This window comes from Haemaphysalis longicornis, unplaced genomic scaffold (assembly GCF_048455015.1).
Source record: "Haemaphysalis longicornis isolate Haplotype H1 unplaced genomic scaffold, Haemaphysalis longicornis Haplotype H1 scaffold_4, whole genome shotgun sequence".
Classification (NCBI taxonomy): domain Eukaryota; kingdom Metazoa; phylum Arthropoda; class Arachnida; order Ixodida; family Ixodidae; genus Haemaphysalis; species Haemaphysalis longicornis.
Genome location: NW_027526361.1, coordinates 51227735 through 51255562, shown reverse-complemented (window position 1 = coordinate 51255562; position 27828 = coordinate 51227735). Strand labels below are relative to the sequence as shown.

Sequence of the window (27828 nt, the reverse complement as noted above, 5' to 3'; positions counted from 1 at the left end):
TCTAATGGGTGGCTTAACCACCTGCAGTACATCTTGTTAATTTTTGCCGCTTCCTGCTGGGGATATTGCTTGTATAAGCTTAGGCGTTCAGCGTTATTGTAATAGATTGCAGAGTTCGCTAATTGCACACCAATGTAAAGCATCTTTTTTGCAAAACGAAACTGAAAGCAAGATGGCTGATTCTGAAGCACGAGGGAAGCAGCCTGTCTCGCAGTAGTTTATAAAAGCCGTAGTCTGTGTTTTTCTAAACTAGACGAGCTCACCGAAAGTTTTCATTCACATTTATTTCCCGTGCTAGACCACTTACGAACCACTTAGTTCAGGAAAACATTTACAGATGCTCCTCCAATAAGCTCTCGCTGTTCACCACTTCTTCTTGACGTCCCAAACTACAGCACCCAAAAGTGTACAGGGCATCGACACCCGTTTTCAATTTTCTGCCGTTTTCTGAAAACTGCCAAGAATGGTGTATACAGCTTCTCAGCACTGAAATACACCTGCACAGGCCAGCTTGTTCTCACCCTTCAGTGTCCCTTTAAAGCATCAGACTCTGTTTAATGAGATTCCAATGTGGTTAAAAAGAAAGCAACAGATGTTTCTAAAGAGATCTGAAGCACAGGAGACGTGCTCGGTGCAGAACTGGCCACGCGTAGCATCGCTGCTCAAATTACGACACAGCATGAGGAAACGCAAGAAGGAGTGACGTAAATGCGAGCAGCCATGGCGAGTCACCAGTTCACTTGTGCAATGAAGTAGGTCACACCGAGAGTGGCAGCGACGGAAGTGCAACGATAGAAGTGCGCACCTCGATACGTGAAAAAAGGAGGGAGGTGCAACGCAGAGAAGTAAGACAGCACACAGGCAGGCTCAATTATACCACAACACAAGTCACACAGAGACAGCTGTAGCCAAATGTCCTCCGTGTGTTCATTCTTTGCAAACACGGTAGATAACTAAGACAGCACCACACCACTGGAGTGTTTAGAGGCATGGCCAATTTCAAAGCGAATTTAGCTCCTGCGCTCTTTTCTATTCCACTGACTGAGGCGAGCCTGCATACAAATAACAAAGCACCGCAGACAATCCCATTTCAAACTGACGGTGGTGCAAGAAGTTCTTTTTGTTTCCCACTCGACTCACTCAGTCTCTGATGTCGCTAAAAGCCTCAACCTCCCATTTCAAACTGACGGTGGTGCAAGAAGTTCTTTTTGTTTCCCACTCGACTCACTCAGTCTCTGATGTCGCTAAAAGCCTCAACCAAAGCTCTTGCAGAGCTCTAATAATAATAATAAAGATAAGACTAAACAAGTCATTAGTCAGAAAATGCTTTGATAAAAGCCTGGTCTGCATTCTAGAATGAGCACAGCGTACCACAAGGCGTCGCTAAGCCGTGCCAAATTAGCCAACGACCAGAATTTCAAGGCAAAATGTCATTTCTTTCAGCTAAACTCAAATTATGCATGGCATTTCCATACTGCGGTGTGCAATTATGTGCTCTTGTAGGGCTTGCACGGCACACCCATTGAAAATTGTGCCCGATGTTTCATGAATGTAACTGCAAATGCACAAATCGACAACGCATTCCCCATAAAAGACGCCCGTACAAAATAAAATTGAACAAGCATAAAATTTTTTTAAAATTGTGAAAATCAAGCTTGTGATTACCGCTTTCTGTGCCTTTTCCTCTAATGCCACAATTATGTTCTCAAGCACTGCAAACAATTAGAAAAAAAAAAACCTTGGCAAAAAATACTGTCCACTAAACATGTCCAGCACACTGCCTGGTATCCAGGAAAAGAAATCATTTGTAACATTTGAAGAGGCCTCACGTTGAAACTTGAAATGTGTTAAAGGCGCACCGGGCTAGCTCTGAATAAAGTACTGTAGAACTTACAGTCTCAAGCAATTGGTCTAGCCTTGGCATGCCATTACATTGTGTTAACAACCTCTTGCTTCTCTGGTAGGAAAGCCTGGTGCACATCGACCACAAGGTAATAAGAAGATGCCAAGGGTGCTACCGCATATGCCTTCAAGCCCCATCAAGAGCATTGTGGGCATCCAATAACAGACAGACAAGACATGGTTAAAGGGAGATATTACTGCCGCGGAGACTTAGAAAAGCAAGTTCTTGGCAGCTAGACGCCACTTCATTTCATTTTTTTCTAAAGAACAAGAATACATCTGCCTGTTTCATGAATGCCCAGGAAAAGGAACAAGCACTGGTTACACCAATTCCACTGAACATCTCTCTGCATTATGCTCCGGGTAAAGATATGATCTTCATGGGCGATTTTTTTGAGTAAGGAATTAGTCCATACAAAATCTACCATTCCTCCATATATATGCCTAATATTTTACCTGAATTTAATAAAGTTTTGACTTTGGAGATTGTCAATGAAACCCAAAAGGCATGTTACTCGGGCCTCGCTTCCTCTGTTGTAAAGAATAAGTCCGGAATCGATCTAGCTTTTGAGGGTGGAATGCGGCAGAAATGTTGGGGGAGGGGTGACTGATTTGGCGTGAATAGATTGCTGCAAGAAAGACGAGAAGACGCGCGGCTTCACTCACCCCATCCTCCTTGGACCCGGCTGACTCAAGATTAAGCTCCGAGGCCTGCTTCTTCACCATACCCGTCTTGGAGACCATGATCTCACAGTGTCGGCAGAATCGCTGCTTCCCGTCCACCAAGTACTCTGCTTCTTCCACTGACGTCACGTGTTTGTGATCTGCAAGGTACCGCGCAGGGCCTCGTACGACAGACAAACAACTCCCTCGGCCTCAAGTAGCCGCAAAAACTCTTTTGCACGCAAAGCACACCGTGGTGAATCCCAGCAAGTCTTATGCGCCACATTTTTCGTGTCACTTGTTTAGTGCTGCCCCTTTTCTTCGAAGCCATCTTCAAATGCATTTCCGCCATGACAGACTGCGTGAACACGAAGTACGCGTTTGCAATGCCGCCTTTGTGCTTGCCATCTGGTGGCTAGTGCGAGCAAGTTAACCTTCAAGTTTGGTTGCTTGTAACAGCAGAGCTTGTTTGAGCTTTCAGTTTCGCTGTCGAGTGTTACCAGAAAACTCAGCCCATCTGAGTGCACGTGAGCTGTGCACCTTGCGAGAAGCGCCCGGCGGCATTGGCCAGCTCGTCCTTCGAGAACACTCTGACCAGTGCTCGTGGTGTATCTCTGGCGCGCTGTTCTCCTCACCAGTTCCCGTGCATTCGCACCCGAAGTGGGGAGCACAGAAGCCGAGTTTACACTACAGACGCCGAGTTCGCGAAGTCGGGTGCCGCGGGTTCTAGTGCGTGCTCGCACGGTCCACTTTGGGAGAGATGTGAAAGCCTGCGGACAAAACGATCCGGGCCTTCCAGTCATGCACAACTTTCAGCGGCAAGTTCGGAAATTCACGTGAGGAGCAACAGATGGGTCTCCAACGAAGGAATAGGGGCCGCCAGCTCTTACATTTCTCCAGCTTTGGACCGCTAGTGCAAGCTGTGCCAATTTTATTTATTTTTTTCTCTGTGATGCGGTACTGCATCAGCACTTGCACTTTACATCGATGTGGAAATCGCCGGCCAAGACTTCGGGTGTTCTAGTGCACGGAGGGGAGAGAGAGAGGGACAGAGCAGTACTCACGGTGCTTGTAGAGCCCCAGCTTCTGGCTGGGCGGGGTGGTGGTGCGCTCGATGATGTCGTAGGACGAGGGCGGCTCCACCTGGAGCAGCTTGGCCAGCGAGCAGAGCAGGCCCTGGATGTCCCCCGCAGCCTCCGAGGTCAGCGTCAGGGTCACCGACACGTTGCCGGACTCCCGCAGGGGCACCCCGCCGGGGCCCCCACCGGGGGGCAGCAGCCGACCACCCCGGCACAAGCCCAGTCGCTCGCTGCCCGGGAACGCATTCTCCTTGTTGTCCTGAGGGAGGGGTAAGGGAAGCAACGCATGTGATGCGGCACCTTTTTCCAGCAGCAACATTTGCACCCTCAAAAGAAAAAGATAGCATCTGGTCTGGATCCATGGCGGCACTGAGCTCAGTTACAAGCGAGAGTAGAAATGGTACCACAGAACGTGTATTTTGTGAGGCTGCCAGGTTTGTCTGGAGTCACCTCGACTGATATTGACATTATAATGTTTACCACACAGGAAATGCTGATACCATATTTATTCGAATCCAGGCAGGCCTCGATTCCAGGCTGACCCCTGAAGTTCGGAAGGTCAGGAAATAAAAAAAGCCTACCTCGAACGAGAGACAAATGAAAAAAGGAATTGGACTGCGGCTAAAGCGTGCATTTTTATTGCGCTTGTGGCACTCATCGTAGCATGTTCAATGCTCACTCGTCGTCGTCGTCTTCGTCGACATTGCTGTCTTCTTTGTCACTGTCCTCTTACACCGCACTGTCCTCACTTCCGTCCTCACTTTTGTCCAGCGCGTTTGAGCTGCAGCCCTTATGGAAGGGCCTGCACAATTAGCTCACCGGGATTTTCATCCCATCCCGTGGCGAACCAGTTCGCCACTTGGCTGAGTGAAGCACGCCTGATGCGTCCAGTCGGCGTTAGTTGGCGGTCTTGCAGCGTCAGCCAGTCATTATGCTTCGACAGCCTGTCCTTAAAATTCTTGTTGATGGCCACATCAAGTGGTTGTAGCTGGATTGTCATACCACCAGGTATTACCGCAATGTCCGTACCACCCTCCGAAAGCACGGACTAAACGGCATCTTTCAAGCGACCGCGGTAGGAGTCGAGAACCAGGAGTGACTCCTTCAAACAGCAGAGCCCCGGCACAGTGCTGCAAACTCAATCTTCGAAGAGGGCACCACTTGTCCACCCATTCTCTTTCCTCTTAATAATGTACTATGGAAGCTTTCGCCCATCGGCCGTGCAACGCAACATCGCGGTGGTGCGCTACTTATCGTAGCCGGCAATATTGACTTTCACTTGTTTCGCGCCCTTCTTATTCATGGTGTAGGTCACAGGCATGTCAAAATACACTGAAGGCTGATTGGCATTACTGATCTGGTCCAGTCTGCAATTTCTTTCTACTTGCTTCTTGATAACAAAGCAATCAGCGATTGATTAGCTTCTCAAAGTCAGGGTAAGCCATCGTAGGCTGAACCCGAACTGCTTCATAAAATGAGTGACCTTGAACTGAGCCTGCTGGCCTTGAACTGAGTCCATGCAATGCCTCAAATGTTTGCGATCTCCGTCGCCTTCGCCTGTAGTCGTCACAGGCATTCCACTTCTCTTTGCTTCCAGATAAAGTCAGCGAAATCCTTCTCCATTTCGTGGTGTCGACCTTTTTTGGGTCCACAAGGCCATTCACTTGGCAGCGCAGTTGAAAAGTTTGTTCCGCTGCTTCCGCCCTCGGCACACGTATATCTCATCGAAGCCGAAGTGGCGCTGTGCTTGGAGGTTTGATGTTCTCTCAGCCTCCAAAACTACCTCACGCTTACAAGCCGCGGTGCAGTGGCACCACTTGGTGGGCGCCACTGTGCCACAAACACGGGCGCTTTCTCAAGGTCACGCGGCGATGTAAGCAAGTGAGCACGGAGTACTGAGAGCTGGTTTCACAACGTTCAAACAAACAAACCAGAGCCTGCAAACCTGCCTGCAAACCTGCCTGCAAACCTGCGAGATGGAGTTGGATGTCCTGCGGGGACAGGATAGCCGCATCCTCAAATCTAAACCAATCCTCGAATTTCGTAAACCTTTTTTAAAAAAAAGGTATTGGCCTAAATTTGAACAAATATGGTAAGTGCGCATGGAGTTCACATTTGCATATTTATGTGGCACCTGCCCCGACCCCAGTGGCAAGAAATCTGAGACTCACCTTCTCGTCCGTCAGGATTTTCAAGGGAGCAGGAGGTGGCGGTTGTGGAGGAGGAACGGCTGGCGGAGAGAATGCAGAAACAACGTGGTTAGAGGACAACGAACGGCACAAGTGGGAACGTTTACATCACAGGGTGGTGACAAACAAACAAAGTGGGAGCTGGCCCTGCCTGCCATCCTCTCAAGCAGTCACCTTTTACAGGAATGGGCGCGACAATGGGCACCGTGGGCGAAGGGAGGGATCTGGCAGAGTCGTTGCTGTCCTCGTCGATGAGTTGCAGGCCGCGGAACCGGAAGGGAGCCTCGAACATGGCACACTCTGGAGACGAGGCGCCCACGATTGTGTCGGGACTGTCTGCCTCACTGCGGGATGTAAGAGGAGAGGCGAGAAATGGAGTCTCCACTCCACCGGGGGGTGATAACACGAGGCGAAACATGTCACTTACCGGCACCTATTGGAGTCCGCGCCACCGGAAGTTACTGAAAAAAGAGAAAGAGGAAGTGAAGCCCACTGCCCGGCAAGCAACAGACGGGAGAGCGTCACCTCTGGTATGCATGGAGAACTCCTGGTTGTAGAAGCCCCGGAGCGGGGTCGGGGAAGGGGTGACAGCAGAGGACGGGGCCGACGGGGGCGGGGGCCGGTCACCAAAGGGGCACACAGAGTACGGGTCCGGCTGGCCCGGCAGGAACGCTCGGCCGTAGCTGCCCTTCAGCAGGGGCTCTGCGCGCACCAGAACGGGGGAAGAGGGTCCCGACCCTTTACGACAAGCCGCAATTCAATCAACTTATAGCTTGTATTCCCTGGCAAGGCACACATGCTGGCAACCATGTGAGTGTGCCGTTACTGGTTACGTCGGGCTCCGCGGGATGGCGGTACTTGCCCGTGCTAAGCCCACGACGCGTATTGGGCGTTCCAAACTCTACCCCAGCGAATGCAAAGTAATGCCTCGACTCCAATGTGTGTGCGATTAATAACATCTCTGTTGACACCACCGTTGAGAATTGGTTTGAAACAGAGACAACGCACGCCGGAGTTTTTTTCTTCGGCTTGTGGGCGCAGTGGCACAAGCCGTGCCACATCTGTGGGGCATCGACCATGTCCGTGGGCCGTTTCCAGTGTTGCCAAGCGAAGAAATTGACAGCTAAACTTAACAATGAATACCACCTACAGTGTTAGTGGTCGCCACAATTTCTGAGGAAAGTCCTCCTCAAGCACAATCAACCAAAAAGCAGCAGAGGATAATTCTTCTTCTCTAACCAAAGGGAATGCAAGAAGAACAGAAAAAAGCGGGATGTGCTTCCCTGCATTCTAAATAAGCTGTTTTAGACAGCTCGCAACTAGGTTTGGTGGCTGTGGAAACGAATGCCGAGGGCTTTCCAATGTCACGAAGGTGTTCAGTAGATTGAAACAGCATGTCAGTGCCATACAGCTACATTTTAGGTAAACAGGCAGGTTAGCTCAGTAAGAAGCACATGTAACAGTTGCTGAGATGGACAAGAAAAGCAATTCTGTAGCTGTTCAAAATTAGCTGTACCATCAAAAGGCAGCGCAGAAGAAAGCCTACTCGCTTTACACAGATACTGTCCCGATAAAACTTGCAGATATTTTCAGAAAGGTGATTGACATGAGCTTATGAAAAATTTTTTCCCCTCCAAAGTCTCACAAAGGAGGCTTGTCTCTATGTGTTAGCGTATCAGAATGAAGCATGTGGCAATGTCACTTGGGGGGTTATCTGCAGTCATCATTTTCTTCGTTCGAAGTTGCTGATCCCTTATTAGATGGAACCCTGTGGAAGCTTCAATTTTTTATATGAACAGCAACACATAAATGTAAGGCTGTTTTCCATGGACTTCAAGAACCTTCGTTAAGCACAAATTGCACAATGACCTCATAGACGTTGTAAGTGAACACATTGGTGACCTTAGTGTTGTGTGTTTTCAGAATACATGCGGCAGTAATAACAAGGCTTTTTAGACAAATTCTAGATTACTCTGTACACACTTGGATTAGCTCCGGGGTGGCTTGTACATCCAACACCTTAGTGTGTGCAAAAAAAGTTTCGCCTCGCTCCTATTGCTGCTAGAACGGTACAGCAGGCTGTTGGAATTTCTTTAACCAAACCTTGGTTACTAAGTTTCCCAAAGGTTTAGCCCAAGGCTGCAAATTTAGTTCCTGGCCTTTTGCGATGAAAGCGAAATACAAAGATCCCAGAGTAAGTGATGTACGCCACATGTCGAGGAACCCCAGATGGTCCCTCCACCACCAAACTAAAACTAGGGTGTCCCCCCACAGGAGGCGACAGACACCCTACGCACACGCAGAGAGACACCCTTACCGCGGAGGTTGAGGTCCCCGCGGCCGAAGACGGCACCCACGTTGAAGTTTGGCCGGATCTGGGGCTCGAGGATGCGCACAGGCGGCAGGGCCCGGAGGCGCCCCATCAGGGCCTCCAGGTACAGCTCGTAGTCCTCGTCGGCGCGCGAGCCCTTGCGCGGCCGCTTGGCCCTGGCGGACCCGCCCCCGCCCCCTCCTCCCGAGGGGGTCGTGCGGGTCGTCCCGTCGGGGCCTGCCCCCGCAGCGCCCCCCTCTGTGGGGGCCGCTGCCGGGGGTGGCCGCGCCTTCTTGGGCCGCTTGCGCTGCTGCTGCCGCCGCAGTGCCAGATCCTCGGCCGACGGCGGAGGCGGCGTCGGCTCCCGCTCCAGCTGGGCCCGCCGGATGTCTGCGCAACGACAGTGCCCCTCTCCGTCACCGTCACAAGGGTGCAGCTTGCCCGCTTTCCACTGCACGTGTGCCCCTCTAGTCCTCTCTCTGCCACTGCCTCTCTCTACATATTCCTTTAGAGCTGAAAATGGCCACCCATTCTTCACATGCCACTCAACGTCCACCCTACGCGTCAAAAAGCAGTCACACTCAGAAAAAGGAGAGAAGGGAGGGGAGGGCTCCACTTCTAACATCTCTGCCTTGATTTCAAACTGCAAATTAAGGGTTTCCCTCGGACTCACTTCGAAGGTGCACCTTCCCACTATTCCTACATGCCCTTTTCTTTTTCTGTTTTTTCACTGCTGCTGTTCTCTAAGGTTGACAGCTTCAGTGACAATTTTCAGAAAAGCAGCTATTGGGGCACATATTACTTGTTGCAGTGGCCCCACATTAGTGAATGATTCTAGACTTCTCCGCAATTGTCACAGCAAACACAAGAAAGATCAACCCCTCCTCCCTGAGAAGAAGCCGAATGCAATATTTTTAAAACATTTAAGCGCTCATTGTATTAAGCCCAAGGTATGCCTCCCTCCATATTAACCCTCTGTTCTTCTCCCAATGCATGCGCTCAGTGGACACTATACCGTGAAAACCACCCAATATGCCCTATAGACCGTTTACAGTTGGGCTGACCTTCAACAGGTGACGCTAGCGCCGCACTTGCCATGTCTGGCCTCTACCTCGAGGCAGCTTCGGTTTCTGCCGTAGGCTGCCGTAGTGCTCAGCGAAGGGCACAGTTAGAAAATGTGGAAGTTCCGGGAGAAAACCTGCGCCGTAGCCAGATGGACCAGCTGCAATCGGGACCTCGAGCTGGGGACAAATCACCATGCGAGTCTCACTGGCTCCAACTTCACAAGGACTGTCGATGTGTGCGGCCTTTTGCAATGCACCACTTTCCGCACAGTGAGCGCAACGCAGAGACCAGGCTGCGCTCGATCGCCGTTCTCCAATGAAGAATTTTGTTCCGAGAACACTGGAAAGGGTGACTTTTTACCGTAACGGAAAGCTGCCGGCAACCGTAGTGCAGTGAACACCAATCTGCCTCGGTCCACTTATTCTAAAGCATGCCTCCTGTTGTGTTTACGCGTTGCGTGCATGTCGTCCCGACGAAACAAGTCAGCCTGGATGTCTGAGCTAGCTGACGGAGTGGTGAGTCTCACATTCTTTTCTAGTTTTAATTAGCGCAAATCAACTTTGCCATGGCATAGAATATCTGGTCCCGCGTTAAACTTGAAGCGCACCAAACAGCTTTCCTCGCAGCACCGGCATGCCCGGAGCCCCGCTATTTGGCAGTGCCGCTAACCCACCCTCCCTACTCGTGACAAGCGCAGAAACTTGGCTTCAGTAAGCATTGCATGTGTTTCATCGCACTGCATGCGGTTATTTTGCCATACAGCGCAACCACAGCTAAGCCTTAGCGGCAGTTGCCTTGGGCCGGAGGCTGCAGCTTTGACGTTACTTCCAACTCTGTTAATGATCTGTCTGCGAACGAACCTGTACATGCTCATGAGATAAAAGTATGGCGGGAAAAAGGGGGGGGGGGGGGGAGCGCTTTTTTTGTACCGGTAGCAAAGAAGGAAGTGAAGTGAAGACGTTATCTAGATGGCCAGGCGTGAAGATAGGACGCACTGCCAACTGGAAGCAAACTTGCGTGCTTGTTCCTGTCTAACCCCATTTCAGGTTAGAATTGCCATGTCATCCTTCAGAAGTGACAAAGGGAGGGGGGTTCTGACGTCATGCTCAGGGCCGCATACCGTATTTACACGATTATAGGTCGACCCTTTTTTTTTAATTTGACTACCCAGTGTTGGGGGGTCGACTTAGAATCGAAATAAAACCGTGTACCGCTAGTAACAGCAAGGCAAACAAGAAATCAGGTGTGCTACAAGGAGGGGAAAGCCTTGCACCCTCGTTTCCATGGTTACGGTCAAAGCGTAGCGTATTAATTTACTGTTGCGTACATTCTAGCGTCAACAAAGGTGATTCCGACTTTGCAAGTTAGCGTTCGCGATCTGTGCCCTTTGTGCGACTAGGTAACCTCCCACCAACGCGTTCGGAAGTGTACTGAATAACGGGATATGATTGTGGCTCTGTTAGCGCCGCGCATTGAATCAAGGAATTCGCTAATACTTATTTTGTTTATTAGAGACGAACTAAACGCTTCTTCAATGTGAACAACGTACTCACAAATAAAAGAAAATCGCGAGCGGCCGCTTCTGTCACCCGCCATATTTGTTTTGATATCGCGCGGCAGTGGCCGCTGCCGGTAGCTTCGATTGTCTCGCAGCGAATGTGTTCACATGATTGGAAGTAAAGTTTCCTGCTCAACCCACAGCACATCGTTATTCCGCGTGCTTACACAGAAGCTTCTCTTTTTTTAACATCTACTGCACGCACCACGAGCATACGGCTCGTGGGGGAGCATCGATCATTGATGGAAGAGCCGCCGTAGGGGGGCTACTGGTAATTGACGGAAGAGCTTCTCTCGGCACTCGTTCACAGCAGCGCTCAAATGGGCTGCTTTCTGGCTCGTAATTTTTTTTTTAGAGAGATGCAATTTTAGAGGGGTCGACCTACATTCGAGTCGACTTACAATCGTGTAAATACGGTAATACTTCCCCACATGCGGCCTGCAGGCTGCCCCCCCTGATATACATGATTGTTGTGTACAAATAAAAAGAAAAAAAAAACACTGTCAAAAAGCTACGAAACGCACAAACAGGAGTTTGGCAATGGGTGCCAGTCAGAACGGCGCTATAACTCTTTCGGCGACCGCGGAAAAATGGCCGATTTTGAGTGCTTCCAGGAAACTTCTTTTTTTTCTCTTGAGCTACTGGACATATTTAGCATTGCTATGCATGAAATTGTAGCCTATAGATTTCTCTTTCAGGCATATAACAGTAGTTTTGTAAAAGGTGTAATTCTTGACTGTTTATTGGCCAATGAAACAAAAAAAATGCACCAAAAGGTACACACTAAACACAAATAGGCAATTTTACTGAGCCTAAAAATTATTTTAGGAATTCTAAGATATAAGAAATGTTTTTATGTTCCTAAGCTACGATTCAACATATACATCAACGCTGTACGCCAAGTTCTGGATTTTTGTGGGCCCACCAACTTAATAGCACTGATGGCTATGCCACTCCGCGAAGCAACTCAAAATTAGGTCGGTCTCTCTAAAATAGTTGTTTTTGTTGTTATTTGTTGGGTTTAACGCGCCGACGCAACGCAGGTGATGAGGCACGCCGTAGTGGAGGGCTCCGGATTATTTTGACCACCTGGGGATCTTTAACGTGCGCCGAAATCTCGTACACACGAGCGTTTTTGCTTTTTGCCTCAATCAGAAAAGCAGCCCCCACGGCCGGGAATCGAACCCACGACTTCGTGCTCAGCAGCGCAACGAATAAACCACTGTGCCACCGGTATCTCTAAAATATGCATCCAAGCACACCTGCTTGCGTTCTGACACAAAATAATTACCACTTCAGCAGTAAAATGCAAGAAAAAGAAATCCAGAGCTCTTGAGAAAGCACTAATCTGACACGAGTGCCAGGCTATCCTGAAGGAGATAACGCGATATGGCGCAGTGCATTTGGCAAAATATCGTCGCCACATGTTGTCCATACCCTGCACAAGAAAGTAATACCGCAGCTGTCAGATATTAGGCCCATATTGTTTATAAATACAGCGCAAAGCCAAAAATGAACCTTCCCTAGCTATCAGAAGCTATTGGATGGGGGAGTCTTCATCAGAACTAAAATCTGAAGAATCCACATTGTTGCTGGAGAAGAATCCACACTGCTGCTGGGATAAAAAAAAATTCAGCAGCAGCAGTAGCCGAAGTGCCTGAAACCGCGGTCCGCTTTTGCCGAGCGCGCAGTGATGCTGTCTACCCATGCGGAATGAGAACAAACGGCAATAAAACTGAAGAACGGGTTTCCAATGAACATGCCAGATGGCGTCAGTTGTCCGAATAGTGTCGTTTTAAGTCTTTGCAGGAGGTTTGAAAATCACCATTCACCCGTGGACAATGGCCTATGGCGCGGTCGCGAAAGAGTTCAGAAGCTTTACGGGCCACTTTTCGGGACTAAGTAGTTTCTGAAGGATGGCACACAATACCGTAAAAACCCTCGTATAATACGAGGTTTTTTTCCAAATTTTACTATGTAAAATTTGTGCCTCGTATTATATGTGGATCCCAAAGTTTTCAGCCGAAAATTCGGCTTCGGTTTCAGCGGAGGGTGCGCCATCTTGCGGTGGCCTTAGCTGGCTGCTGCTTCTCTCAGCCGGCGCCATTTTGATTGTTTTTACCACGTGAAGGATTGGCACGTTCACCGCAAGTCTATCACGATGTCGGGTGCGCGAAGGCTGTATTCGGCTGCAATTAAAAGAAAAGTTATTTTATATGCCGAGACCATCAGGAATTGCGCCGCAGGACGGCAGTTCGGCGTCACCGAAGGCAGCATTCGCGGGTGGAGAAAACAACTGGTGCTTGACTGGATAAAGTCTTTGTGGGGTCGGCGGCCTGGAGCACTGTTGGGGATTCCCGTCAGGGCTCGTGTTGGACGCCTTTCGCTGCCACCTGGCCGATTCCGTGAAGAAGTTGTTGCGGGAACCCCGCACCGAACTCATTGTCATTCCAGGAGGAATGTCATCCGAGCTGCAACCGCTGGACATCTGCATTAACAAGCCTTTCAAACACTGCAACAGGCCCTGCTACCAAGAGTGGATGAGGTCAGGAGACCCGTAAGTGACAGCTACCGGATGGCTGACGCGGGCTTCTCCAGCGGTGCTTTGTGGCTGGATCGCGGATACGTGGGCCAGCATCTCAGAGGAGCTCGTCAGTCGCTCTTTTAAGAAATGCAGCATCTCGAACGCCCTTGATGGCACTGAGGACCATTTTCTGTGGGAAGACATTTCCGACCAGGCGACTTCAGGAGACAGCAGCAGCGAACCTGACGATGACTGAACGAACGTCGGGAGACAGTGCCAGCGAAAACTGACAATGAGTGAACGGCAACTGCAGTGCAAATAAATGTTTTCTGTGCTCTTTACCTCGCATTATATGCGGATGAAAACTTTTTTTCTGATTTTGCTGTCCCCGAATTACACCTCGTATTATACGCGGGTTCGTATTATACGCAGGTTTTTACGGTATCTACACGTCCGATAAGTCCTCATTCACAGCGACACTCCAAGATAACCACACAATTCCCCCATGAAGCTACTCCAGCACTCGCCTATGCACCCTAGCCCACTGAAGGCCACGGAGAGAAACGCGTCCGAAAAGGCCAGAGCAATGCCGAGTGACGTCTTCACATAACCTGTAATCAGATGTGATAGTGCATGCCAGCTGTGAGAGGTAGTGTGTCAGTACCATCACAAGTGATCAACCAATCACAGTGTGCCAGCTGCCTTCAGTCACGATTCACCCCCAGTTCCCTCTGACTGTTACGACTGCCTGCACGCCGGGAGCAAACGCCTGTGTGATAGAACGTGCAGAAGCACAGAGAAGCGGCTGCTAATAAAGATAAGGCCTGAGCAATCTAACCGTGGCAGATACAGCAAACGCTGATAGGTAGCACCATAATCTGTTTTTTCAAGCAGCTTAACAACAAACAAGCGAGCAAGCCCAGCCGCTGCCTCCCCTCCCATGCCTGCCCATACCTAAGTATGTCAGTTTGCGGACTTTGGTTTCTTCGGGCTTGTCAGCATCGGTGGTGGTGGTGGTAGTGGTGGTGGTGGTTGTGGTGGTGGTTCCTCCTGCAGGTTGGCTGGACGCCACAGAGACTGTGGGCTCCGTGGGCTGCGCTTCCAACGTGGTCCCCGTGGTGACCGGTGTCACTTCGGCGTCCTCCGTTGGCTCGGCCTTTGCCACAGCCGACTGGTCAGATGACGCAGGGAGCTGCTCGCTTGATGGGCTCGGAGCACGCGAGGTAGGCTGCAGTGCGGCCTGCACCACCTCGGAGGGGCCGTTCTCTGGTTTCCTGGCCCCTGGATGGCTACCGGGGGTGCCCTGAAGGGTACCCAAAAAGAGGGGGAGAGGGCACAATTAGTGACTGCAAGTTTGATATCGCTGTCAAACAAACGCGCACAAAAAGTAGAAGATGTTGCTGTCATGTGTCAAAACACACAAATCTACGTGCAGGATATCTCAGGGTGCTATGAGGACTTCACCATAAATGAAAGCGCTCAATAACTTGCTGCTAGCAGGTTTTACGCTTTTCATTTTCGGGGCAATCGACCCGACAAAGGCGCGCCAGCAAACGGGTGCCGATAATGTGAACACCAAGCAAACAGCTCGAGCACCACACAACGCCTCTTTGTTTGATGGCCTCCTTGCAGCAGACAATAAAGACCCACACTTTGCTATAGCCCTAACAAAAAAAGAAAGCTAGCAGGAGCAGATCAGCCTGAGTTCCTTGTTAGCCATCGGCCAATATCCCTCTCGTGTTGTGCCGATAACATGGTCGCGTTATCAACCATGTGTGCTGATAACCCAGTTGTGCGAACAAAAGCTTATCGGTTCTCTGCTACTGTCTTGCCTTTCGCACCACTAACTGCACGTTCCCCTCACCGCCTATGGCCATAAATACCACCTTATTTTCTTATGCACAATGGTAACGTGCCCACTACGACACAACCAAACCAACTGCTGCAACAGCCCACCATCATCCCTACCGTAGAATAATTTGGTTTTTAATACTTCACAACTCCGCTTTCCCAGCATAACTGTGAGAAAAACATCACCAATCAGGAATCAGGGGTGGAAGCAGGGTCTAGCTTTTTGGAGCAGGCACAGGAGCAGCAAAAGTCTTATTTTGGAGCAGCTTTGGAGCAGCAAAAATCCCATTTTGGAGCAGGTTTGGAGCAGTTTAGGGGCTATTTCGGAGCACTTTTGGAGCACACTGACGGCTTTAAATAATGCGGCTGAGCGCACTTTTAAGAGCAACTAATCCAAAAACTGCATGAAAAATAGAACTGGCCAGAATTATTTAGCAGGAGCGCAATAAATCAGATAGGAGCTGGCACCTTGATATTACCCTTTACTCGGGCTGAAACCTGCTTTTTGCCAATTCCTTTAAATGTAGCGACTTTTTGGCTTTTATTTGTATAATAATCAACACTATTTATTAAAACTTTTTTTTTTCACTTTTACATTGCACAGGAGGTCCCAGACTTCGACTATGGGACCTCCTTCTGTATATTTTGCCCGTGCTATGTATTTTTTGTAATAATAAACTGACTGATTGATTGATTGACTATGTTACTAACGGTGGCTGCTCTTTTTAATCTTTTGGTAAAGTAGTTTCGAGCTAAAACAATCGCGTGCAGTGCGCCGCCCCGCTGCCGCCGCAACCGCGAAATCAGGGGCCCAGGCGTCGCGAACGTCCCAGTGACGTGCCCTACCCGCGCGGCACTCGCCGAGCGCGCATCGTCTCCCATCGATAGGCCCAAACACGAAGACGGGCGCCGTACAATATGTTGCCGTATTCCCAGCAAGCTGCCGCCGCCGCGTCGACCGAGAAGGCAGGCATTATAGGCAGGCAAAGGCAGGCAGCGAACGAAGACGGCGATTTCACGACGCCTCGTTTCGTGGTAGACGCGAAGGCGAAAGCGGACACGGCATCCCATCAAGACGCCCGTTTTCGCGGCCGAGTCGGGCCTCGTCGGCGCGCGAACGAGTACGGTGGCTGTGTGGCGCGCTGCACGCAACTGTTTTAGCTCCACACCACTTCTTTCATTAAAGCAGCGCGAAAAATTCGGCTTCAAATGAACTTCTGATGCAAAAGGGCAGTTATTCACAGCGGAGATGTGGTTACTGGCCGTAAGTTCGGGGTTCATGCGCGCCGAAAACTCCCACCGAGGAACGCTAACGCGCACGTGGCCCTTCGCGCGGAACCTCGCGTCGTCGTGCGCATGCGCTCAGTATCGTACAATAACCCACGCGCGCAGCGGCTTCGCAGTTCTCGGTTCGTGCAGGTCCCGAAAAATTAGACTTCAATCCATAGAGTTAACTACTGATGCGAAGGGTGTGCGAAGGAGTCGTTCGTCTTACTTCGAGCAGCTGCAAATTCCAGAGGCCATGCCTCAAGTTATAACACTAGATAACTGTTCAAAGTGCTTTTACTCATGCTGGTGACAGCCTCCCGGGAAAGCCGCGGCGATAACAACGTTGCGTAAACTCCACGAGGGAACCACGAGTGCACTGAACTGCCGTGGCTATGGATGCGGCGTGGATGCGGCTGCGTCTATTATGATAGATAGATAGATATTATAGATATACTGTAGCAGTTCCCTTTTAAACGGGTGATCGACGGGAAATCCGGCGCTCCGGAAAGCCAGCGCTCAGTGTTGCCCGGATGACGACAAGACTCGGCTAAATTTGGCGTTGTATGCTTTCAATGGACAATAATCGCGCAAATTGCCGTTTCTGCGCAGCTTGGCGCAGCAGGGCAAATTGGCGCACAATGGCGCAATTGGCACAGCAGTTCCACCCCTGAGGAATGTATCCACAAGGTCCTGAGGTACTGCTATTGAAAGATGACAGCTTTAACTCTAGCTTCCTTACTGCGACTGGGTCACAGGATAACTTTTCGCATAGCAAGAAAGCGTGCAGTGGGGTTTGCCATCAACTTGAGGGTGGAGGGGGGAACAGCAACCATTTGCCACCAGAATACCTAGTTTCCCAACCACTGCTAGGCTAACAGTAGTCACCTAGCAGTGCCGTATTCGGCATGCATGTAAATTTAATATTCTGACGGCAGTCGATGCCAACGCCCCCGTGCGCTGTGGAGCACATCTACACGGCACAGCTGAGTAAGAACTGTGACAAAATGGCTTCAGTCAGAACAAGTACGCCAACTGGCCCGAAAGGAACAGAGGCGTCTCTCAGCTTGAGATTGCTCCGAGATGGGTGGACGAAACGGCGCAACGTACCTCCGGCAGCTCTCCGGCCAGCGGCTTGTGTGTTTCAGCTGAGGGACAGTTCTGTAGCAGCTGCTTGAGGAGCACGTTCTGCTTGCCCCCCACGGGCCCCTCAGGCTCTTCAGCAGAACCTTCGCAAGCCTTCACCACAAGGCCCTCGTCCGCCGCGGGCATTGATGCTTCTGCAACGGGAACGGAGGAACGCAAAAAGAATTTATAACAGGAGTGCAAGCGGCACCAGCAGTAGCTCAGACCCTTCTTAAGCCTTACACCCCTATTTAAGGGGGGACACTAGTCTTAAAACAACTTCTTTTAATTTTCAAGTAAGCTTTGTGAAACTTGTCCGTGTTGCTGCTTTCTTCCCACTGATTTCGAATATGCTATTACTTTTTTAGTTAATCAATTAGTTCCCAAGGTAATTAGAGATAATCAGCCTTTTTTTGGCCATACAATAGACAAAACAGTGCTGGTCATAAAACTAATATTTATATTTTCCAATACTATGAACCCTGGTGAATGCAATAATTGAAGCAGTTTCTTGATGCATCGCTTGGAACTAATTTTACAGCTCATTCAACTTTGGTGGCACCAGTGGCAAGGAACCATTTTGAGTACCCATTTCAAACAATGAAGTTTCAAACAACGCCAGAGATGCTTAGGCTTACCACCCCGGGCAGGTATTGCATAGGCGCTTTCACTAGCGGCGCGGATGATGTTTTATAGTAACGTTTTCGTCCACATTAAAAGCTCTTTTACCGCACAAGCAACTTCGTGCGTGCCTTGTGCGGCATTTCAGAGAGCGCTTAGAAGCGGTCGCTCAAGCTTCGCGGTCGAAGCTGCCGCCATGTTGCCGCCGCCGGCAGCACCGCGCGCAGCGTGAGGGCAATGAGGGTGGTTCAGCGAAACTCTATGGTTCAGCGTTCCGCGGCAGCGTCAGCGCGCCTGTGACGTCCGCGGCGCGTTTTCGCGAGCAGAAAACGCCGCATGCGGTTCATGCTAAACCATGTCATGTTCCTTTTTGATTATGTAATTCTGGCTCCTGATGTCATAAAGAATTCTTGTAAGATTAGCTTCCGAAAAGCGCTGCCTTTTAAAATTCGCTGGAAAAAAAGCGCGTTTTGCGTGTGATTTGGGCACCACACACATCGTCCCTCTGCGCAAGTGCACCCAGCAACCTAAGCCAGCTGCGTGAACCGCACGCCGAGTTTCTACACGCGATTCGTGCGCGGCATTTTTACGCCCGCGTCGACGATTTCGTGCCTGCGGTGGCTCCTTCCCTGCACAAGCAAGTGCGTTTGTGCCTTGAGTAGCATTAAAAGCGGCCGCTTTTACCGCACTACTTTGCGACCGGTGCTGCCGCCACGTTACCGGCGCCTGCCGCTCGGCGCACACCGTGCCGAGAAAAACGTTTCATGCGGATCACGCTTTCGTCGCCCGCGAACGTGTTGCGTTTGTGCAACTTCTCGGTGGACTCCAAGACTGGTTTCCCCTATTCTAAAACAGTGTGGGCAGGCCCCGAAGTGGTTTTCCCTGACTGGTACTACTTGATTGAGAAATTCCCCGACAATTTCCTGTCTTTTCCCGGTGGCTCAAAATTCCCTGACTTTTCCCTGTTCTCCCGGTTTTCCCGGTCGCTAGACACCCTGCATTAGATCGGCCGAGCGATCCTCTTACCGGTTCAGGTCGCTCCTTCTATCTTCATTCATTCACACACGCACGAACGGCGGAAAAAGAAAGACGCAAAAAACGAGGCCAGAAATAGATGCTCAAGCTCGATTGGCTCTTCGGTCGACGCGCCATGAGACGGCCCTCCTTATTGGGCGTCGCTGCGGCAACGCAAGATGGCGGCCGCCTCAACTGCGATGTGCACGTTTCCGAGTTCATTTTCGCTGCTTCGCTCGGCCAAGTTACTGTTCAGTCATTTTATCTGCTGTGGTATTCAACATGGACGTTATCGCGACTGGAATTCCTGTGATCGCAAGCCAGATTACGGGAATTTGCGTGGCTCGAAAGGCGGACGTCATCGAACGCTTCATGGGGCGCGCTTAACTTTACCCCGGAGGGTGAAACGCGGTGTGCGCGCTTGTGATAGCGGTTTACACAATTAATTATTGCTATGTTTGGCAGTAGGCTCGCTAGCCTCGGGAAAGAAACCTGACGAGCAACCTGACGAGCCTTATCAGAGACAATCAAAGTATGTGTTACGGTAAACGCCCGCCGCGATGCGCGCCAGCCATATCGCCTTTCTTGTGCAACGTTTCCCGTGCACTTCTATAGTTCATGTCACAAGCTAGCTGCAGCACTGTGGAGGCTACATTGTTATCAATAGTGCGCCCAGGGAGGGCGCCTAACTCGCCGTGAAGGGGGTCCTGAAATGACATTCCCTTCTCCCCTCTCGGAGTGGCACCGCAAGGCCCCGGCGCCTTTTGTCGCTTCCTTCGCGGTGAGTTAGGCGCCCTGAGGGGGACAACAATGTAGCCTCCACAGTGCTGCAGCTAGCTTGTGATATGAACTATTGTAATCACGCAAACAGGTCGGAGTTCGGAATAACCTGTTCGCGGCGTTATAAATGTCCCTTACTGTCGTAGCATTTAATAACAAAAGTACTAAAAAATATGCATGTATTGAAGTTGGAGTTAAGCAGAATATTATACCAAGCTTCAAAGTAGCTCATTAATGTATCCTTGTGGTATGTAAATTTTTGGCAATGAACCCCTGCACGTACGAGTACTAAGTTGCTGCTCCAGGCAAGGTTATAAAACATAAATAAGCCAAAAGTCAGTTTCAGAATTTGAGTTAAAAAAGTGCTTCACTAGTTGCCATGGTGACAAAATTGCATAGGGAAGCTGTCCAGTCCTATACAGGCAACCAGCTAACCTATTTTGCATTAAAAGCCATCTCCCCCATTTGGTCTGCAAACTGGGCTATGTACTCTTCACAGAGGAGCTGAAAATGATGCTTTGTGGAAAGAAAAAGGCTGTCAAAGGCACTCCAATTTCAAGGCAAGGCCTCCCAGAAGCCCCATGTTCAAAAGGACATGAAAGGCTACAACCCTAGCGACTTTTTATGAGTGACAGGTATGTTGCACCTCAGAAACCTTTGGAAACTGTTTTCTCAAAACGTCTTTTTTTTTTGTTTTGCCACCTGCGTCCCTTGTTCTGGTGATTTCTTTATGACGGCTAGGTCTGTTTTTGATTCCGTTCTTTGCATAACATTCCTTGATGAACTGTTCCGGTCGTGACACTTTTGGTTTTTCAGATTTACTTTTTGTGAATTTTTTATTCACATAGTTATTCACAGTCTACATGGTTGTTGTATATTCACCTCTACTAAAACTAAAAAAACATTGTGCTGTAAATAAATAAATCTAAGAGTCTCACGACCTTTCCCATTCATTTGGGAATGCATAGCACTTCGAACAATTTTTCTAACACGTTTTATAAGCTGCTGAAGCTTGGTACAAGGTGAACAGAAAGAAAATTCTATAAATCAAGAAGTTTTCAAAATATGACTCTGAAATTTTAATGGTGTTATTGCAAAGGCATTTCCAGTTGCTGTGCCAATTTTCATCAAAATCCACAAAGAAATAAAAATTGATTTCAAAAGCAGAGCAAGAAAAACAAGAAAAACGTTGTGGGAGAAGATAACTAAAACTGAGCTGTAACCAATCTGCACCAAGGCATTAATGGAGAGAATTTTTGAACTCCTTTAATGTGAGGCACGAAGGCCGAAATTTTAAGGAGAAAATAACTACGAAAAGCCGTTTAAAAGTAGCAAGAGGCAGATCAAATCTCCGTCCATGACTTGGATGGCCAGGCTCACTGCTTGAAGCCTACAAACCATCCTTTTCTTTTTTTTTTTTTTTGCATGTGTGTGTTCCTTCCCAAACTTAAATTTCCAGAACATTGGCTGCCAGAACATTGGCTGCACTTCTCAGCACCATTAAGCCATGCTGCAGAGTATGCCCCAACAGAATGGTCCGCCACGCTGGCATGACAATCCCAACTGCCCAAAACACAGCCGGTATTTTTCATCATCATCATCATCATCAGCCTATCTACGCCCACTGCAGGGCAAAGGCCTCTCCCATCATTCTCCAATTACCCCGGTCCTGTGCTAACTGCGACCAATTTATCCCCGCAAACTTCTTGATCTCATCTGCCCATCTAACCTTCTGCCGCCCCCTGCCTCGCTTGCCTTCTTATATCCCCATAAACACCTTCAGCGGAGCACACTTTCCCTTTTGTTTAAAAAGCCTTAGAGGCAGCCCCACCTGAAGCCACCGGCACCACCGCAGGGGGCTCCACCTTGAGGGGCACACCCGGACTGGCAGCCGGACTGGCTGCAACCGCGGGCGTGCTGCTTCTGCTGCTGCTCGCTGGGACGGCCGCGGAGACGGGGCTCGCCACGAAGGCGTCGGGAGGGGTGGCAACAACGAAGGGAGGGTGCTGCCTCTGTTCGGGGGGAGGAGGGACATCATCGCACGGAGGGTTACTCTCATCCTGCGAGGGGGCCTCGGCTGGCTCGCTGTCGGCGCACTCCTTTTCCGGAGGAGGAGGAGCAGCCTCATCGGCGTTCTCGTCCTCCGACTCCTGCTCTCAGCAAGGCCCAGAAGAAGAGGAGGAAGAAGTGCGGGGCAGAACCAGACGGGGGCAGAGGTCGGGGTCAGAGAGAGGGGGAGGAGGAGAAGAGAAGACATGCTTGTAACCACCACTCATGCAACAACAACAGCAACCAGAACACAGCACACGACAACAACCACTGCCCCAATGGTGACCAGGCTTTCAACCGGCTCCAAATGTTTCACGCCGTCTCAAGTTCAAAGTGTACTCTCCTGGGAGGAAAAAAAAAAAGCGAAAAAAAAGCAAAAATAGAGAGAAAAATCCAAGATACACAGGAGGGACCTCGGCACGTGTGCAGGACATGCTCGCCATGCTAACAACGCTGCACTCATACAACCAATCCCCATTCAGTCAAACCAAGCAGGCAATTTTAAAATAAGGCAATACATTCAAGTGTTCGAACAAGCAACTGTAGAGTGCCGAGGCAACGCCACGGTAAACTGTCAAGGTTGCGGCTGCATGTTCCGTGCTCATGACAACCCTGGCCATGTTCATAACAATAAATGCACAGTCCAAGAGTGTGGTGCATACATTTCTCAAGAGGTGAGTACAAGCCAAAATTCTTGCAAAAGTGAGAAAGAAACCAAAGCACTTCAAAAAGAAGAAAACCCCATGAAATAACTTAACGACAGGCTCCAAAGAGACAAGAAATAAAATGATACGGAAAGGCATAAAATGACACTCTAGAGCACATGCACTCTTTGCCATAACCGCCAACAGAGGTGCAACGGGAGATTGCATTCCTTTTGTTCAGCAGAAAATAAATCCACCACCAAAAAACAGTTTATTTTTCTTCCAGACCCACATTTAAAAACAAGCACTGGCATTAAATAAAGGCACCATGCAACCTACTGCATGCTAAAATTGACAAACATAGACAATAAAGCAACAACTAGAAATGTCAACACACGCATGACATGCAAGTACACCAGCTCAGATAGAGGCAAGGGCAATATAATGCAAAAGTTCTCCCTTCTTTATTTGTTTGAAGCATTAGGCCCAGCCACAATATACAGTTTACGCATCACGCACACATTCAATCAACGTTTCAACAGGAAAAAGAAATATGTTTCGAGTATTACCTGCTCGGGTTCACAAAACCAAACTGTGTTGCTTGTTTGTACTAACCAAAGAACACATCTTCATGCACAAATGAAAATGCAGTTCAGCTGGTTTCTAAAGTTGATCAGCTAATACAAAAATACATTACCAAAAACAGTCACCCTTTTTCCCGCTGTGCGAACTGGGGACAATAGCAATCGCTTTCAGCACACATTTTTCGAGAGCCACTGAAGCACAAAATGAACTACGTGTTGACCGCCGGATGAAGTGGTGCAGAATGATGAAGCTGCAGCGATTCTCAAAAGAAGAAAAGATAAAATGGTGTGGAGATTATGGAGGCATGCAATACATTGTGCCTCAAAAATGAGTATGCAGGTGTTCCTTCTTTATTGCTGTCTGGGGAAGAGATGTGCTCCCTAAATGTTTGAAGCTAGACAGGGGCAGTGATACAATGTTGTTAAACCTTCTTGTGTCCTTTGCTAGTTTTTAATGCGTAGCATTCTTTGGCAAGTGCCCCCCACAGCCAGGCCCTGCATTTTCACAAAAATGCAGCTTTGGCAGAAGTTACCCCCTTAAACGTTATAATAGCCTAAATGGAGAAAATTGGTTGGTCAAAATTTTGAAAAACCAAGTAAGAAAAGTGGTAAAAATAAATCTTTCCCAAAAATGAGCTGGAAAAAACAAAAAAAAAAGAATCTTATACACCCCGTTCCCAAACTGCATAAACAAAAAAAGACAGCAAGAAAAGTTCAAAATACAAATAAAAAATAGCAAAAGTTGTGAACCGTGCAATGCCCTGCATTTCTACAAAAAATAACAGTGTAAATGGAGATAATTGGTAGGACAGAATTCTGAAAAACCAAATAAAAAATAGATTTGTTTGTTTCACAGAAATGATCCGACCAAATAAAAAAATATGCATCTCATACATCTCCCTCCAAAACCAAAGAATAAGCGAAAAAGGTCTGCAAAAAAACGTTCCGCGAAATGCAGATTTGGCGGAAGTAACACCTGTAATCCTTATGACAGCGTAAATAGAAATAATTGAGTGGACATAATTTTGGAGAGAAAAAAAAAGTAAAGTAAAAAAATTTTTCACAGAAATAATCTGACAAAATGAAAAATATGCATCTTATAGATCTCCCAAAAAAAACCAAAGACTAAACAAAAAAGAGTGCAAAACGACATGGAAATACGAATAACAAAAGCATAAATGGACCAACTCTGCAGTACGCCTTGCACCATAGGAAAAAAAAAAAAAAAGATTAGTAAAGTAAAGGACCTTTATTGATATGATGGTATAAATTTACATTATGGGTAAAAAGAAACAAAAGAAAACTTTAAATATTAATGTAATCCAATGTCTTGCACTACTCATAACCATATTTGGCTGAAGGAACAGCGACATAAGAATGCTACGCATTAGTAGACAACTCCCTGAGTTTCTGCTATCTTGTTTTCTGCAAAGTAGTACCAAGAGGCTCAATGCCAAGCATAGTCCTTGCTAATTAGCTTTCCCAGATTGTGTGTTGCAGTGAAGCTCATACTCGGAAAGAAAAGTTTAGTTATGCATGTTTTGCGACGTCGTACACTGAACAACGCTCCACCCAACTGCAAGAAACTCAGCGACACTAAAGCCAGCAAGAAGTGGTGTTCCCGCATTTTCACACCATGCGGCAAAGCTTAGGTGCTTCAATAGTTCCTTCAGAAGACGACTTTGATACTGGAAGGCTTACAATAAACCTCAGCTGTAAGTAAAGTTCATGGCACACTGCGTCCTCCGTGTTCCTCATCTTACACGCTTTACCTCGAATTAATCGAGCGTGCATTGTGCTTGCACACGCCAAGAGACAGACATTCCGATAAATTTCCTTTATTTTATTTTGGGAACCTTGCAGGACGCCTACTGTGACATAGCACTAGGCCCGGCTGTTTGTCGGCTGTTTGTCAGCTGTTTCTCGGTAAAGTAGGCTGAGGTTGTACAGAATGCGGAAACCGTCACTTTAACTGGCACTATACTCGGGTACAACTTAAGAACGACACCGGAAGTTGCCTCTGCACCTCATCAGCACAATTGTCCGTTACTTGGCGCAGCGCAAAGCTACTGCGATTTTTTTTTCGAGGTTAATCTGCTTATAAATTACTGAGGCGATGACAAGTAAACTAGGCGAGACAAGCACACAATTATGTCACGCATTAAATGCAATGCCCTTTCAAAACGTGCATGTTGGTGTCACTATTCCAGTGCTTCGGTGGAGCAACACACTACATGAGCTATTGCCATTCTTAACTTGTACCCCAGTATAGAGATGATGCCAGCCCAGCTTTGTCAGCCTGTTTTCCGTTCCTCCAGAGCTTCCAGCCGTGCATGCAAACAAGAAACCCGACCCAGTGGCAAGAAAAGAGGCCCCGAAAGGAGCGCCGCCCCGCCACTCACGTGCTTCTGGCAAGCGACCAGGCAGGGGGAAGAAGGGGGAGGCGTTGCCTGTGCCTCCTGCTTGACCACCACGGTGGCGGCCGACGGTGGCGGCGGGGGTGTGGGAGGCATGACGGGCGGCATCACCAGCACCTCTTCCTTGACCGTGACCAGCTCGGGGGTGCGGGACCAGCGTAGCGGAGCGCTGTTGGCCGCGCACCCTGCGCTGCTGACGGACGGCGGCGGCGTGGGCGGCACTGGATGCATGCGCAGCATCAGTGGTGGTGTGGTGGCCAGCGGTGGCACCACCGGCTCGGTCTTCACGGTCAGTGGCTCGCAGCTGGCCAGAGGTGGAGACGGCGACAGCTGCCGAGGGAGGCGGGGCGAGAGAAGATGACAGTTACGGCCAATCCCTCGGGCAAAAAGAAGACACTGCACAACCTGTTAGTCCTCATTCACACGGCCGTCACCTTCTCCGTCACAGCACCGTCCGTCACCTCAGAAAACCGCGACGGAGACGTAAACACAGTAGCGTTCGTACTGGAGCTCTCCGCCAGAGTACAGGGTCGTCTGCCTAGTGATCATTTTAGCCTAGCATTGATCGTGCTTAATCTGAAAAGTAAAGAAAATCACTTTTCTCTTAATTTAAGCTGTAAAAATTTATTTTCTGATTGGCTGGTTTAACACGGCGTGGTCCCGTCGCGTTGACGGAACGGAAACATAGAGCTCGGCTTCCCATCACCGTCACACCGTTTGCAGCGAGAAATCACCCGAAAAACCGTCGTCCATGACTGAAGACGATGACGTGTAGACGACGTGACGGGGTGAAAAACGGCTGTGTGAATGAGGGCTTAGCTTTTGTATTCGAATGTAAGGAGCCTTACTTCAACTGCACTTCCCTAGCAAAAATTTGATTGATTGATTGATTGATTGAATGATTGATTGAAGGGTTTAACGTGCCGACGCAACGCAAGCGATGAGGCGTGCCGTAGTGGAGGGCTCCGGATTAGTTTTGACCACCTGGGGATCTTTAGTGTGTGCCGAAATCTCGTACACATGGGCATTTTCGCTTTTCGCCTCAATCATAAAAGCGGCTGCCGCAGCCGGGAAACGAACCTAGATAAAATATGAGTGAACTGTAATATGCTGAACGACTGTACATGGGGACCCCTTTTATGAGCATGAGGACCTCTTGGGGAAAGGAAAAGGTGCTCGCATTTCTGCCTTGTGCTTAAATGTAGTTGGTGTTTCTTAGCCACATAGTTTCCTCCTTGCCATCTTGCCTGTTTGAGCCATTTTCTAGCAATAAAGCTGCAGTCATTTTTCTGTCAAAAAACCTGGTTTGCCTCCTCCTCCCACATATCTGTCTCGTTTGAAGCATTTCACTGTCTTCTTATTTCATCCCACAAACAGTGCCAGCTTGTAACTTGGAAAAATGAAAAAGAGACTACCACAGACGAAAACTAGAAGTCATAAAATTATCGTTAAAATGTACCTGCTACAACAAATGTTCCCAACTGTAATACAGGATCAAACACCACATCAGGAAAGAAATGAGCCCTCAGTTGTGGCTGGCTTTCTCAACAATCCCTGCCTGAACACAAAAACAAAGCAGTGCCCCATACCCTGCTTAATCCATCATTGCCTAATTAAAATAAACTCCCCACATAATAAATCTAAGAATGTGGTCTTTTGTTCTGGTAGAATTTGCTTAGACTTTTTCAATAACAAGTAAACACACGTGTGTGCAGCGTTATTTTCATTCATCTGACACCAAATAATTCCGAGTTTTCCCTGAATTTTGTATCAGAAACAAAGCTTTGCTTGCTTTCTTTAGTACATTTCATCACTTGCTAAACTGAGTGAATATTTTCGACACATACTACAGCAGAGTGTTTTTAAGTTGTACCCAAAAAGCGAGGCAAAAGCACTATAAACTAAAAACGGTTTTACAGCCCAACCTGTCAGTACAACCCAGTTGACTTCCTGACTTGTGAGTACCCCCACAAGCTAAAACCAGGGTCTTTGTTGCAAATACCGTATTTACTCGAATCTAACGTGCACCTTTTTCCGGAAAAATAGGTTCCAAAATCCCACGCACGTTACAATCGAGTACGGCTCAAAACTGTGGCACTGTATCGCCATCGACGTTTCAAGATGGCCGCTTGACAACTGAACGTGTAGCCGGCGCTTCGTAGTCGGCGCATGTTTGCCTTTCTTAT

The 27828-nt window shown here is 48.7% G+C and overlaps 1 protein-coding gene across 9 annotated transcripts in view; it reads right to left on the bottom strand.

The window, feature by feature from the left end:
* Positions 1 to 27828, bottom strand: part of LOC144178680 (uncharacterized) — a 135583-nt gene that overhangs the window by 30842 nt on the left and 76913 nt on the right. For 8 of the 9 annotated variants that reach the window (XM_077706689.1, XM_077706694.1, XM_077706692.1 and 5 more), the window contains 11 exons: positions 25628 to 25972; positions 21780 to 22098; positions 17519 to 17688; positions 14246 to 14594; positions 8151 to 8534; positions 6359 to 6535; positions 6261 to 6294; positions 6008 to 6177; positions 5816 to 5874; positions 3630 to 3903; positions 2569 to 2726 (listed from right to left, as the gene is read on the bottom strand). In XM_077706689.1, the coding sequence (XP_077562815.1) occupies positions 2569 to 2726; positions 3630 to 3903; positions 5816 to 5874; positions 6008 to 6177; positions 6261 to 6294; positions 6359 to 6535; positions 8151 to 8534; positions 14246 to 14594; positions 17519 to 17688; positions 21780 to 22098; positions 25628 to 25972 (2439 nt within the window). The remainder of the gene's footprint in view (positions 1 to 2568; positions 2727 to 3629; positions 3904 to 5815; positions 5875 to 6007; positions 6178 to 6260; positions 6295 to 6358; positions 6536 to 8150; positions 8535 to 14245; positions 14595 to 17518; positions 17689 to 21779; positions 22099 to 25627; positions 25973 to 27828) is intronic. The other variant, XM_077706696.1, reaches the window with a different exon arrangement.